Raw genomic sequence first — 14,456 nt, forward strand, 5'->3', positions numbered from 1 at the left:
GCTGCTTTTGCCTCCCCATGGAGACACAACACAGGTCAGTGGGCATGAAATGGCAGTGAGCAATGAAGGTTGGTCAGACATAAGGATTTTGAGGGGGGCAATATCTTTTACTGGCCCAGCTGCATGGCCAGAAGAGAGTCAGACAAGCTTTCCCACGCAGGACACGCTTCATTAGGTCTTCAGGAAACTTGTCAAGCCCCATGAGACTTAGGAGCAATTTGGGACGGTCGTAGCAAGTAGCTCAAGGTGGTGTCATCCCATTATAACATATGCAGTCAGCATCGTCTCATTTTTATTTGCCTTTTCTAAGTGTTGATAGCATTGTGGTAAGGTTGTGCCATTATGGGATAGCCAGTCTTTAATCCTTTCTAAACTCTTTACGCAAGACGGAGGCTCCCAAACTCTCCTTGCTTGCGATGGGAAAAACCCTCCCGAGGATGTTATGACGATTCGTGATGATACCTTGTTTTTTGATGAAAGTATATGCGCTGGCTAGTCCAGACAGAGACAGCTTCACCTGCCCTGTGATAGGATCTGCTTGGGACAGCGCAGGCGGCCTTTGCTTTTCCACTGCTGCGTCTCTCCATTGTCCCCGATCTCCCCCCACCCAGAGCCCAGCAGCGCGGGCGGCCGGAGCAGCGCACGGCTTGAAGATGTGACGGCGAGGCTCGGGGCACGGATCATCCCGCCGCACGCAGGCTCTTCCCGGATCTCACGGGGCGTCGGACGGCTTCGCTGCCAGGACGCAGACATGCAGGTTGCGTGCTGTTCCTTGTCTCCTCTTCCCCAGCCCGTCGTGTTTCTGGCCTGACTCTACACCAAATCCAGGCCTGGTGTGACTGGTCCGTCCCTGGTCTAGGTAGATGCAACTCCCGTTAAATCCCCGGGGACTTGCATCAGTGTATATACCGATGCTGAGTGTAGCCCCCGTGCCGTCTGCTTCTCTTCAGCGCAGGAGTGACTTTTCAAATGGCAATGCTTTGTACTGTTCTGCAATATACAGTGCAGGATGGGGAGAGAAAGGCCTTCTTATGTCAGGCACCCAGAGGTTTCAACCACTGAAAATACACCTGGGCTTGGCTGTGGATCTGAGCTGGTCTAAAAGGACCAGCAGACTCTCTGCAACCAGCACCTCCTGCAACCTTTCTCTCCTCTCCTTCCAGTCATTTGCATGACCTGCTCAGTTTGTTTTTTCTGCTCCAGTTCACGTTCGGGGCCCGGGCTCACGGCTTTTCCAGCATCCGCATTGTTCGGACGCTGACAAGGTACTACCGATTAAACTCTCTCAACAAGACGCAGGGTGCAAGAAGACATTCCCGGGGAGGCCAGGTGCTGGTCACCTCCTCTCCGCTGTGCGCTGGGAATGCATTTCTCATCAGACCAGTAGACTTTCCATGTGTAGGTTTCTGTGCTGGGCGATACAGTTCAACACCAGGTACGAAGAAGAAACTTCACTTGAAAGCTGCCGAGTTGGGAGAAAAGCGGCGGTTTTAATATCCCATATGGTGCTTTCCTTGGACGGCTGACTGATTCCAGCTTCCTTCTCGCTGGACGTGGCGAAGGCAGTCCTCCATGCGCACTTTACGCAGCTGATGGTTCGAATCCTATGGACTTGACCTTGTGAATTTGATGTTTTTAAACTGGTTTGGATTCCCACATGTTTTATCTCAGGATTTTAGACTTCGGGCTGTTTGGTTCCCCCAGCCGTTTTGCCTCTTTTCCAATTCTGGAGAAATCTGTTCAGAAACGGGACAGAGCTTTACAGACAAGGTAGTCAAGGCTGTGCAGTGTGAGACACCTATTATGTGCTGCTGCTATTGCAGAAACCAAAACCAGACCTTTCCCTTTCCCCTCCTTCCCCGCCGCACCCTGTTTTGGGGACCGTGTTTGCATCAGTGCTCCCTGTCAAAAAATGCCCTGGACCATTTGCGTCAGACTTGGCTGTTTGCAGCATTGGTACCTCTTCTTCAAGAGTCTGTGAGTAGACAGGGGTATATTTTTTTGCCTCTTTCTGTCCATTGTTGCCCACTGCAGTGGCTGCTTTGGATATTTCCCCCGATTCCCTAGCTCTGAAACACGGGCGAGCCAGTCCAATTACCTCCCCCCCAGAGAAATGCACAGAGGCGGAGTGAAAGAGAACGACTTGCTAATCTCAACCTGCAGCTTCTCCACGCCGGCCCGTCGCGCTGTGCTCGTTACTGCCTGCTGCTGTCTGTGCTTGGATGCACAGCAACAACACACGCCTTGATGGATGGGAGGATTTTTGCAGGCACTTTATTTGTATATTTTCCTTGCCAAAAGCAGTGATGGAAGACTGCTCAGGAGGGAATTGCACCAGCCGGGAGCTGTTCCTCAGGGGCTCCTTTCCAGGACCGTAGCAGCCACTTTTACTAGCTTCTCACTACTTGACTCGGGTCTTAGTCCCAATCAGCATGAGGCCTTTTGCATACAGCTTGACACCTTATTCAGATCACTCACACGCACACGTATGACTTATTAATCCCTGAAGCCAGTGACCCACCTAAGTTTACAGCCTCTGGTTCTGATCAAATGCCCCCCAAAATTCATCAGGAGTTTTTTCTTTGACTGTTGAGACATGGACTCAAGCCCTCTATGGATCCCGCAGGAAACCCAAAGCGTAGAATACAACCCAAACCGGTCTTTCCCGAAAGTTACAGCTCCTCCCGAAGGTAACACGCAGCAAATCCTTTTGCATTGTACACGTGTACGTGTGAGGCGAGTGGATGGGACTTGGGGGGGATACAAGGTGATTTTAGGTACTTATTGTTGTTGTTTCTTGGGAGAACATATGTGAATATGTGTCACTTCCTCTTCTGTCCGTGTATTAATGGTTTACAGTAATGATCTTGGTGCATCTATGCAAATACTTGAATATGCAATTCCTTGTGCCTTTTGCCTGGTTTAGATTTAATAAATTTATTGTCAATTGGCATCAAAATGGGGAGCAAGGTCTTTGATTAACCGAGTCCACACCCGAGACTGAGGGGTCAAGCTGACAACAGATATGCTTTTAAACAACGCCACGTCCTGAAATGACAGGCGTGCAGGAAAAGGGGACTTTTCCAAACAGAAGGACGTGGTCCAGGCAGGAGAAAGACCCTAAGCTATTGCAGATTACCTCCAGTATTTTATGCAAGGAGCAAATACATCAGCTACTGCCTGCATTGGTATGGGAGAGCTCGGGCAGCAGGGACCATACCCCATTGCCAGGTGAGGGCGCTGCCGGGCTACTCTCCTCTCCACAAAGGGTGCTTGTGCCCTAAAGCTTGCAAAAAACTTTTTTCCAACTATTTAATTGGTCTAATAACAGAAATCACATCTACCCAATGAACCTTGTCTGCTCTCCTGTCCACAGCACGCTCTATTCTTTGCAGTGCTGAGGATACCGGGAGCCTGCATGCTCTGTGAGCGGCTGGGCAATACCTTCCTGGCGGGGGAAGCACGCAGAAAGCTTTCACACCCACCTGCACGCATTGGTACAAAAAGCCTTTATTTCCCCTCTCCAAATACAAGCAAACAGGGCTGAAATGCAACTGCTCTGGGGATCGCGCCTGGTCAGACAGCGCAGTGGATACACCTTTGGCTGCTTTGATTTGAGGGTAAGGTGTTTCGTGAGGACTGAGGTCCCCCAAGTCTTGTAGATGGGGCTGGATGGACTCGCTTGGTGCTGAGGCCCCCAGAGGAAATGACACGGGCCAGAGCAGGGTCAAGTGTGATGGCTTGTGTCAGGATTGATGGTACTTTTACAAGGAGTTTAGATTTTCCTGGGCTGGTTTGGACGGGGCTGATTCTTTCTCAGGCAGGGGATGGGCTAGATGGGACCTCTGGAGCTCCCTTTCCGCCCCGTGCTCGATGACTACGATTTCTGTCCCTGCCACGGCTGCCCTACACCACACTTCCTTGTGCCAAGATCAGCACTTCTGGTTTAAGCTTCACCCCTCTAGGCATAAAAGGATGCCGGTGTCCGTCCTCTCAAAAGACAACGAAGAAATAAGCAGCAGAAACCTAAGAGCTGGTTGATTGAGGTAATGGAGTGAGGAAAGTTTATGCCAGCTGTGGTTTTATCCCTGGGATCTCAGCCCTTGAGCACCAGTGATTACAGGGGCTTAACTCTCCCCTGGGACCAGACATATAGTTGCACCACATCCAAAGGTGCAAGGAGGTTTCTCAGGTGCACTGGCCCTGCTAACTTAATACAGAGGCTGGCCAAGATTGAGGAACAGCTGGACAGGCGTGAATGAATGCACATTGCTTGGCTTCACCCCCTTTCTCCCCCGCATTGGGGCTCCGGGGTGGTGGTGAGCCCGGACACCGCAGGGTTTGCATTGAGAGACGGTGCAACAACGGCTGGACAGAATGAAAATGCAAGGGGAAAAAGGGATGGAAAGGGGAGGGCGAAGCACAGCCAGAGAAACTGTGCAAGGAGGATGCGAGGGAGCAGAGTTTTAACAGCAAAATAAATATGGCCAGACCTAGCCTCACCCACTCATTCCCACGTGGCCTCTAACAACTAGCAGGTTTCTCTCGATAGCCCCAAGCTGTACTGATGGGATGTGAGGGCTGGGGAACGAGAGCTGAAGAGTTTGCTGGGGTCTCCAAGCCTCCTGCTCCCCTAAGTTTTGCAACCAAACAACCCCTTCAGCACTGCACTGCCTTGGTCTCCCAGCCGCAAGCGGCTTGCACTGACCTGGGCCCGGTCTGGAGGAGACCGCAGCAATCGCTGTGGGCACAGGCTGATGCTCCATCCGGGTAAGACACAGCGCTCACAGGCACAAAGGCATTAGGAATACTTTCTCCTTCATGCCCTGTGGAAGATGCCACCACCCAAGCTCGGGTCCCATGACTCGGGCCGAGTAGACCTTCGCTCCAGGAGCGGACACCCCGCGGAGTAAATGAGTAGTCAGCAGAGACTGGCAGAAGCTGGCCGGAAAGCTCAAAGTGACTTCTTTCACCTCCACGATCAAGTTGGCCCCAGCTCGCAGAGCACGGAGAAGTGTCATCGTATAACATGACGGCTCGATGCCGAAATTGCTCTGGGCCAACGCGGCCCAGTGCTCAGGAGCCGGCTCTGCTTGTGGTCTCAGCCCGCCGGGATCTCAGAGGAGTTGGAGAGCGGCGCCGCTTTTCCAAACAGGCCCGAATCCCAAGGGCAGAGCATGTGAAACCCAGAAGCTATAGCATGCGTGCTCTCTTTTCCAGAGGTAACAGGCATCTCTTGGAGAATCAGAGATCATTTGCAGTACAGGAATGAGAGGAATATCATTTCCTACCTATGGGGACTTTTTACCATCTTGTAACATCGACACTTTTCCCAGAGCCTGACGAAGGGACTTTGATCCAGAAAGGTTGCAGAAAAGGACAGTTTTCTTGCCATTTTCCAGTCGGTCTAATAAAAGGTATCATTTTGGAACCAAGAGTTCTAGTTTGGTCTCAGGCCAGCACAGCTACCAAGTACACCCCAGAAACATCCTGCAGCATTTAAGCACCTGAAATACTGCGTTTTATCTAGCAGTGGCACTGGCTGCTCATGTACCCAGGTATGCTGGGCTGTCCTGTATACAGTCCACCGCGATGGCTCGTACCAGCCTGGAACCAGCACGGCTCCCTGAGCAAGGCACGTTTTGCACAGGGATTGGTGTGAGCTGCTCAACCGAGACTCGGCTCTCCTGGGATTTAGGGATAGGAGATGCTGCTTTGTCCCACGACCAGGAGAGGGCTCAGGGGCACCATTCAAAGATCTGCTCTGTGCTTCTCTTGAAGGATGGTTGGATTCAGAGCTTGAAAGCTGGTACCAGACTCCTGCATGGACTGGCCCGCACCACGTCCGTGCCATGCCCCAGACTGCTGCCCCCTTCTGCCGCTCAGCCTGGGTCAAATGCTGGAGAGGAGGCAGCCCGGTCACCTGAGAGTGCCCCGAGTGTGTGCAGGGAAGCACAACTGAGGCAGAGCCGGACAGCGGTGCTGGGGCAGCCGCAGGGATGCTGAGCCGGCTGCGCTGCCCGGATTTGGCACGTGCCGCGCAGGGTCGAGGGGGTGAAGCGGGCTTCTCGGTAGCAGTCCAGGATGCTGCCCAAGATGATTTGGATGAGCCCTGCAGAGATGCTCGAGTCGACTTGCATAACAGTGCTAGGTGCAACACGTATTTGAACAGTCTTTAATGGGGCACGATGGAAACAACTGTTTTTTGCTGGCTTAACGCTACGTGTGCATGCTCTGGATGGGTGGGCAACTGGCTTTCAAAAGGAGGAGCTGGAGGGGGCTGTTTCCCCGCTTCCTTGCTTGGCCTGCCAGAAGATTTCGCTTTCAGGACAAGTTGACAGCCACGTTTCCCCACAGGCTGTGGGCAGCAGCTGTTTGATGTCAGGGCTTAGTATTGCTCTTGAGTCTGGGGCTTTGCAAAGACAGGAGGTGCCTTCTGCATCTCCCAGCTCTGTTTGATCATGCTGGGGTGATGTGCTCTGCAAGGGGGGCCTAAGACCTTTGGGAAATGTTCAGTAAAGGGACCATCGATGGGGGTCACTTGGAAGTAAGTGCAACATCCACAGGGGTTTTGCTCAGGAAGGAAAGTATGCAGAACATCCCCTGGAAACCAGTCCTGGTAAAGGAGCAGGGAGCAGAAAGGATCCCAGAGCAGGTGATTTTTTTCCTTTTTGCAAGGAACTTGCACTTCCGTTGGACATCTGTGTGAAGACTAACATACCGCTTGCTCGTACATCATTAGATCATATCCTGATTCAAAGTCCATGGAAAGACTCCATGGCGCTCAATGGGCTTTGGATCAGGCCTCTATTTGTTTTCCTTTCTTTAAAATAGCTTGATCCCATTTGGATGCTTTTGCTCTAGCCAGTTTGAGAGCAGCTCCCTTCCCCCTGGGATGTGCCTGCTGATGCTTTAGCTGTAGATCATGAATACTTTGGGTTTATCCTCGGGGATCATGCTGGGATTGTCCACTTCAACCAGGATGTTCCTGTCGTCCTTGGGGGCAGGTTCATCGTCGGCGTTTTGCAGCATTTGTGGCAGGTTCCCTAAAGTGACGTCCATGTCCTTGAAGGCATGGAGCAAAAACACCCCCAAAATAATAGTGAGGAAGCCACCGACTGTCCCAATAATGTCCACGACCGACATGGTGACCCACTCTTTAAAGAGAATGATGGACGTGGTGATGACGATGGTGGTGAACAGCACGTAGTAGATGGGGAACACCAAGCAGGTGTTGAAAATGTCCAGGGACTTATTGAGGTAGTTGATCTGCGTGGTGATGGATGCCAGCAATGTCACAACCAGGATCCAGGTCAGCGGGTGCTGCAGCACGGGCCAGCCAGCGAAGAAGCCCTTGATGGCAATGCCAAGTCCTTTGACGGAGGACACCGAGAAGGCCCCGATCACGGAGCAGATGGTGAGGTAGACGAGGATGTTGGTCTGCCCGTAGCGTGGGGCCAGGAAGAAGATCAGCACCAAACAGACTGCCAAGAGGATCGCCGCATATGCAAGGAAACCTGGGAGAGGGAACGAGGCAGCCTTCACGTTGAGTGGAATAGCGCAAGATTTGGGTCAGCTGCTGTAACATTTTATAAGCTTAGAAAAGGAGGGTTGGGACAGAGCTCAGGAGCTCACATCTGGTCCAACCCCTGCTCCAAGCAGGACCAGCCCCAACTACATCATCCCACCAGGGTGTTGTCTAGCCGGGTCTTAAAAACCTCCAAGGATGGAGAGTCCCCAACCCCTCTGGGTCACCTATCCCAGTGCTTCACTACCCTCCTAGGGAGATTTTTTCCTAACATCCAACCTCAACTTTCCTTGCTGCAGCCTGAGCCCATTGCTCCTTGTCCTGTCATCTGCCCCCACTGAGAACAGCCCGGCTCCATCCTCTTTGCAGCCCCCCTGCAGGGAGGTGAAGGCTGCTGTTCAATCCCCCTCCGTCTTCTCTTCTGCAGACTCAATCAGCCCAGTTCCCTCAGCCTCTCCTAAGTCGCGTCCCCCAGCCCCACAACCATTTTCATTGCCCTTCGCTGGACTCTCTCCAAAGTGTCCACATCCTTTCTGTCGTGGGGGGCCCACAACTGGACACAGGACTCCAGATGTGGCCTCCCCAGTGCCAAATAGAGGGGAAGAATCACCTTCCTCTGTCAGCATGGGGACTTCCACCTCTTTCAGCTAGACACCTGGCTCTGTTCTCACTCAAGAAGCATTCACAGACTTCACCGCACTTTTATGCCTTACCTCCATGCACTACACAGCCCCGCTTCTGATGCCAATGGCACGGGTTTTGCTGCTCACCTGGCTCTTTCAGCTTTGAAGACAGTTCATCCAGAGTGGTGACCTCCTCTTCTTCCGGAGCATGGATCACCATCATGGTGCTCCCCACGATGCTCAACATGCAGCCCAGCTTCCCCAGCAGGTTCAGTCGCTCTCCGAGCAGATAGGAAGACAGAACGGCACTGCACGGGTGGGAAGAATGAGGCACGTCAATGCAGCACCCCGAGACGATTGACAGAGGACTGGTATTAGATGTTACAGGTGAAGTATCCTAAATGCTGAGTTTCATAATTGCTCAGGGAGGAATTCGTCTCCCGACTGCATGGATGTAAGTAGAGCAACTCTTCAGAGTGCACGGGGATAATCCCAGAGCTCCTTGGATGCTGGCGTGTCGTGGGATTCACAGCACAGACAGCTCTGCAAAGGACCTCCACAAATGGGCCTGTGGCACTGCCACTTCCGTTCCCGGGCACTTGGACAGTCTGAAGTATTTCATGCTCAAAGAAAGAGGCTCAAGACCCCAGGGTTCAAGGACCATGGATTTGATGGAGGTTTTGAAGACCCGGGTAGACAAAGCCATGGCTGGGATGATGTAGTTGGGGCTGGTCCAGCTTTGAGCAGAGGGTTGGACTAGATGTGACCCCCTGAGATTTTCTTCTCAATTCCTCCAAGTGGATCCTGGACCGCCGGCCACATGAACACACAGTACTGCTCATCAGCGGGAACATCTACACATGCATTCATGTGTTTTGGTTAATGCGCGTTAAATCTAGTACCCGTTGTGTGGTACTAAGAAAATGTGCATTAGCTTGTCCTAATGCACATTAAGTATAGAGTACTGTTTTTTTTAGTGATGCTGTAATGCACATTAAAATAGACTAATGTTAGGAATTACGAGCGTAATTTGTAACACTAATGTGCATTAAAGTGCATGTGTAGATGTGCCCAGCAGCAGGGAGTTTAACCTAAGGGGTAACATTGCTTTGTGCCACATGCCCTGCCAGGAAACGAGCCTCTGGATGGTTGCCTATTTTATAGCAATGACCAGGTATCTCCCTCCCCCATTAGCACCATCTGGCACTTTGAGACTGGAAAAATATAGCGTCAAACCTCCGGATACAGAGAGCTGTAAGTCACCTGATGAGCACGCTCAGGGCGCCCAGCGGAGTCACAATCGTGGCAGGTGCAAACGCGTAGGCAGCAAAGTTGGCCGCTTCCCCTCCACCCACTGAGCAAACAGGACAAAAGCAAACAGCATGTGAGTCCCTCTGTGTTTGGTTACTGGTGCCTGTGATAAGGGAGAGCAGCACAGGTTTCCCCAGGGAGGTCGGTCCTGGGCTGCAGGGGACATGGGAGTGATCCCAGCAAGAACTACACAAAGGCAGGTCAGCTTCAGCGACAGGGGTTTTGCAGCAAGTCCTGCGTCCTGCATTCAGCCTCAGGCCCAGGGGTGAGAATACACCTCAACCCAAAATTTGCAAGCCGAAGCCAGGCCTGACCTCCTCCAGCATCACAGAGGGAGATGCAGCAGGCCTCCCCGGGCTCCCACGGGAGAAGCTCTTGGGGTCGATTCTAGCTGGGTCCAACAAGTGGCACTTAAAGCAAGTTTTACAAGCCAGGAGGAGGGCTGGGATGTGACAGCAGGTCTGCGCTGCGTCCCCCCCCACCGAACGACCCCCGAGCCCTTGGACGAAGCAGGTGGCCCGTTGTCCTGGTTGACCCCCCATGGAAAGCAAGTTAGGAGCTGGGAGCCATGGGAATGTGAACAGCCCTACTCACTGGTTAGCAGTCCAGCCCACCAGAGCCAGTCCTTCAGGTAGCCATGACCGCCGTCTCCTGGGAAAGCAGAGCACACAGAAGTTTAGGGGCTAACAGAAAAAGAAATAACTAGTCACCATTTGAGGAACAAGGGGGGTAAGGGGGTGGTGGTGCGAAATGGCTTTTGGAAGGGATGGGAAGGAAGAACGACAGAGAAAGGAAAAGACACTATACATGAAGCAGTCGCACCTTGCAGGGGCGGGCATTTAAAGTGTGGGGCAGACTATTAAATGCAATAGAAAATAGGTATTGTAAGGCAAAGCTCCCTTCCCCTCCCTCCACTGCCGGTGTTATCAGCCCGTGCTAAGGGACCAAGGCTCCGGCTGCACGGGTTTGCAGACTGTCCTCAAGTGCTGCGGGCGCGTTCGCTCCCTGGGCACGTTCATGTGCACCCACACACCTACGCGTGCAATTCCACCAGGACCTTTGTCTGCTAGGTGCCAGATAAAGGATCTGTAATTCTGCACCTGCAAAGCCTGGGAAAATGCACCCAAAGCCTGCGGAAACCCTTCGCTGTCACATGCTGGTCCGAAGATGCAAGACGGGCACTTGCCTCTGCCTAAGCCAGCTGTTGCAGGGCCTTGCTGTGCTGAACGCCAGCACGCCTTGTGCAACCATCCCACACAAACCGGCCACACCTACAGCCTACCCGAGCCTCCCACCCAGATCATCCCCTGTATGCGCCCAGGCACGCGGCCTTCTTGCTCAAGCCCCGACTGCTGCCCTGCTCCGTGTTACGGGCCCAGATATGCTGGGTCAGGGAGAAGACCCAGGCAGCGCAGGCAGCCCACGCTGCTTTGGCACAGCGTTGCAGCGCACACGAGCGCAGGGACGGGCAGACCGTCTTGCAGGCAATGTCCCAGGCAGCATCGTTCGAGGGCTCAGACATGAGGCTTGCAGACTTATAGACAGGGCTGCCTCTTGGGGATGGCAGCTGGACGGCGGTGGCACTGGTTGCTGGATGCTAGGGAGCTGGTGCAGATGGGAGCAACTTTTTACCCCTATCCATCATGAAATGGCTGAAGCGATGCAGCCCTGGTGCTGCGTATAAGGAACCCCCCTATAGATAACAGGGGCTTTCTCATCCCATCCGAGCCGCGCGTTGCTGAGGGTGGGGAGCGGGTCGTTCTGCAAAATTCGGGGGCTGGCCCAAAACTCCCTCCCGCTTTGCAGCTGCAAGGTCCTGCCCGAGGCCTGGAGCAGCCTGGATCGTGGCAAACCTTGCCCTGTGCCCCACCACCCTACCGGTCACGGGAGACTGAACGATGCTTCTGGGTCTCAAACCCCCCCTTTCCCACCACCGGCTCCGAGGAGCCCTACCTGCTCTGGTGCCCCCCTTCTTCACCAGCCGCAGAAGCCCCTTCTTCTTGAGGATGACGCTGCTGCCGATGAGGAAGCTGGAGAAGACGGCGAGGGCCAAGCCGATGTAAAATCCATACTTGCTTTCTACCGGCGTTTCCCAGGAGGTTTCCAAGGTCAGATTATCATGGAAGGAGAGGGCCAGGTCAGTCTTGCTGATCACCCGGCACACGACGCGGCGAGAAAGGCAGGACAAGGTGAGCAGGGACCCTGGGGCCGCGACACAGGGAGAAACCAGAGAGGAGTTAGCCAAGTGCAGGTGCAGCTCCTCCAGAAACCCCTGCCTGTGATTTTTGCAATGCGTTGTACGTTCCCAGGGCTCACCAAACAGCCTCTGCCGAAGGGGTATGAGTCGCCCCGTGCAAGAAAACACACGTCTTTGCACAGAAAAGAATGGGCTACCTAGGTCCCAGAGGACCTTTAGGACCGAGGTACCCCATTCTTTCTTTTCTGTGCAAAGATGTGCGTTTCCTTGCACAATGCTACCCCATGCACAGTGCGGGGTACAGCAAGCTCATTCTTTCTTTCTGTGTAAATACAGGTGTTTTCTTGCACAGCAGGTCCACTGCCACCTCAAGCCCATGCACTTGATGCACTGCTGAGGGGTTTGGAGGACTTGCCTGTCAGTGGGGATCTAGACTTGTTCCTTTGGCCGTTGAATGCACAGGGCGCATGCAACGCAAGAAGCAACTGTGGAGGCGAGGAAAGGATTAGCCAGAGGTGCAAATACTTCCCATCCTTTAGTGGAGCGAACGCTTAGTGAAGGGGCCAGGGCCACGCAGGACTCTGGGTGGATGTGGCTGTCCAGGGGCACGTGGCTTGAAGCTGCATCCTTCCTCCAGCCGGATGCCTCTGACACCATTACCTGCCAGCACGGATGCATGCGGCCTCTCCGCGCCTCCATGCAGCATCGTTGGTTTTCCACCCCACAAGTCCTGCTAGGCTCCTAAACCCCACGCAGCAGAGAAGGGGTTAACTGGAGTGGCTCACTCATTAGGAAGCAGTGGGACAGGTGGCAATTAGCTCCCTGCAGGGTATAAAAGGAAGGGCTGGGCCCTCCGAGAGGGTTTGGATGGGCCAGGAGCTGGGGGCCGAGTCTCAGGGCTCTGGGCTGGGGTTTGGCAGAGAAGGAGACGGCCTGAGCCTCCCTGCCTCAAACCCCTCCGCTTGTTGGCGAGGGGAGACCCGGCTGTCGGAGGGCAGGAGGGTTTCTACGGCACTGCGTCCGTGCCTGCGAAGCCGTGCGTGGGAAAGGATAGGAGCCGGATGTGGGACTTTGTGCCCTCCCCAACTCCTTAATTATGAGGCAGGGCTGACCTTGATTGGGGCCAGCAGAGGAAGAAAAGCAGGACCCCCTGATGGCAGAGTTATCATGCCAGCAAAGTCCACTTGGCTCTTTCCCCCTCCCAGCTCCATGCATCACCTGGCAGATGACGGGTGAACTCCGACATCATGTGTGTTCAATGAACACCCTGATTACAGCTATTAGAGAATCAGATGTGTTATCTGGCGCCTGGAAGACAAAGGTCCTGATTCCTCCCTATAGGTGCTGGAGCACCAATATCCCCTTTGGAAATGCTGGGAGGCTCTGCCTAGACATGCACGATCCCAGGGTGCTTTTCATAAGATCTGTCCTGGGACAATATTTTTCTCTTTCCCCATCCCTCCTTCTGTGCCAAGCCCTATGCCCCACCTGGCTGCTGGAAAGCAGGTGAGACGCACCGTGCAAACGCAGGTGACTGCAAGGCGGGGTGAAAGCAGGCACGAATCCTGCCCTCCCGGGCAAACCACTGCTGGGAGCGAGCGCCGAGGTGTGTGAAAACCGAGTTGCTCTTGGGGTTCTCGCCCAGGCTGCCCCACGCCGGGCGCTGCTGTTGTGCAGGCGCTTGGGTCCTAATCTGCACCCTGGGGGGTTAGAGGAGGGCGCCCAGGCGACAGGATTCCCTGCTAGGGGACGCGTCGCTTCGCTTCTGGCCAGTGCTGCCGATGGCTTTAGAGTAGATCATGAAGAACACACTGCGTTTATCCCATCGTTTAGCCACAGCAGTGGCTCCTCACCTTTTTTTAGGCCGAAAAATGCCAGCTCTTAGTTTTCACTTGCTTTTTGACAGCAGAAAAACATAATAGGGCAATTCTCCTGTTGCAAAGTACTCGGAAAGACCGTGTTCGCCCCCACCCGGATTCCTGTTTGAAATCTCAGGGTTTGCCCAGAGAGTCGCACTTACACGCTGCGCAATGCTGCACAGCAGCCTCGAAAGGGTCTCCAGGCACCCCCGGGTGCCCTGGCACCTGAGCTGGATCACGGCCTGGGTTTTTAATATGAAGAGGAGCCTGCCAAGCGGGCTTTCTCATTAGAGAGGCCTGCAGGGCTGGTGGAGCAGGGATATTGCCTTCCCTTTTCCGAACAGGGGTCTGCTGTCCTGAGGGTGTTGCTGCAGGACGGGTCGATCCAGGCTCCATCCGTGCAGCTGCGATGATGCGGGGATGGAGCCGGCGGACGTGCAGCATTCGCTGGGCGCAAGTGGCCCCCTGTGCCGCCCGGGGTGGCGGTTGCGCCGCGCGCCCCCGGTGCAGCCAGGCAACGGGGGAGGCGACTTACAGGCCAGAGCTGTAGGGCGAAACGCCCCAGCTCCCCGCGAAGCCTGCAACGACACGCGAGCCGGGGCAGGCTTCGTGAGACGTGGAAGAAACGCGAATCCTCCCCGCCGTGGCGCGCCCCGTGTCCCGGCGGGACGTGGCTCGTGCATCGCTCCTCGCAGAGGCGCCCGCGGCTCCCTGGGGTGCGCACCCCGAGGGCACGAGGCGCGAGGCCCCAGCCCAGCATCCCCAACAAGTCTTGCAGGCTTCCTAGGAGGGGGGCTCGCCGCCTTCCTCGTGAAATGCTGCAACTTGAGCCGTGCACCCCCTGGGACCCTCCCCAGGGGCAGGGGCAGAGCTGGGGTTGCAGAAGCAGCCCCCGGGGGTGCCTACAAGGCAGGGGACAAGCCTGCCCCTGTCTGCAC

General features: G+C 54.5%; 2 protein-coding genes across 2 annotated transcripts in view; one reads left to right on the forward strand and one right to left on the reverse strand.

Moving 5' to 3' along the window:
- ADAM19 (ADAM metallopeptidase domain 19) overlaps positions 1–2,954 on the forward strand; it is a 40,015-nt gene extending 37,061 nt beyond the window's left edge. Inside the window, exon 23 of the mRNA XM_019505956.1 lies at positions 612–2,954. Coding sequence (XP_019361501.1) covers positions 612–659 — 48 coding nt within the window. The 3' untranslated portion in view covers positions 660–2,954. The remainder of the gene's footprint in view (positions 1–611) is intronic.
- A 2,533-nt stretch (positions 2,955–5,487) lies between these two features.
- The window catches only part of NIPAL4 (NIPA like domain containing 4), a 9,118-nt gene continuing 149 nt past the window's right edge, over positions 5,488–14,456 (reverse strand). Inside the window, exons 2-6 of the mRNA XM_019505957.1 lie at positions 11,416–11,738; positions 10,057–10,113; positions 9,415–9,505; positions 8,299–8,459; positions 5,488–7,517 (exon numbers count right to left, since the gene is read on the reverse strand). Coding sequence (XP_019361502.1) covers positions 6,913–7,517; positions 8,299–8,459; positions 9,415–9,505; positions 10,057–10,113; positions 11,416–11,738 — 1,237 coding nt within the window. The 3' untranslated portion in view covers positions 5,488–6,912. The remainder of the gene's footprint in view (positions 7,518–8,298; positions 8,460–9,414; positions 9,506–10,056; positions 10,114–11,415; positions 11,739–14,456) is intronic.

The sequence above is a fragment of the Gavialis gangeticus genome, unplaced genomic scaffold (assembly GCF_001723915.1).
Source record: "Gavialis gangeticus isolate Ggan-Ray unplaced genomic scaffold, GavGan_comp1, whole genome shotgun sequence".
Classification (NCBI taxonomy): domain Eukaryota; kingdom Metazoa; phylum Chordata; order Crocodylia; family Gavialidae; genus Gavialis; species Gavialis gangeticus.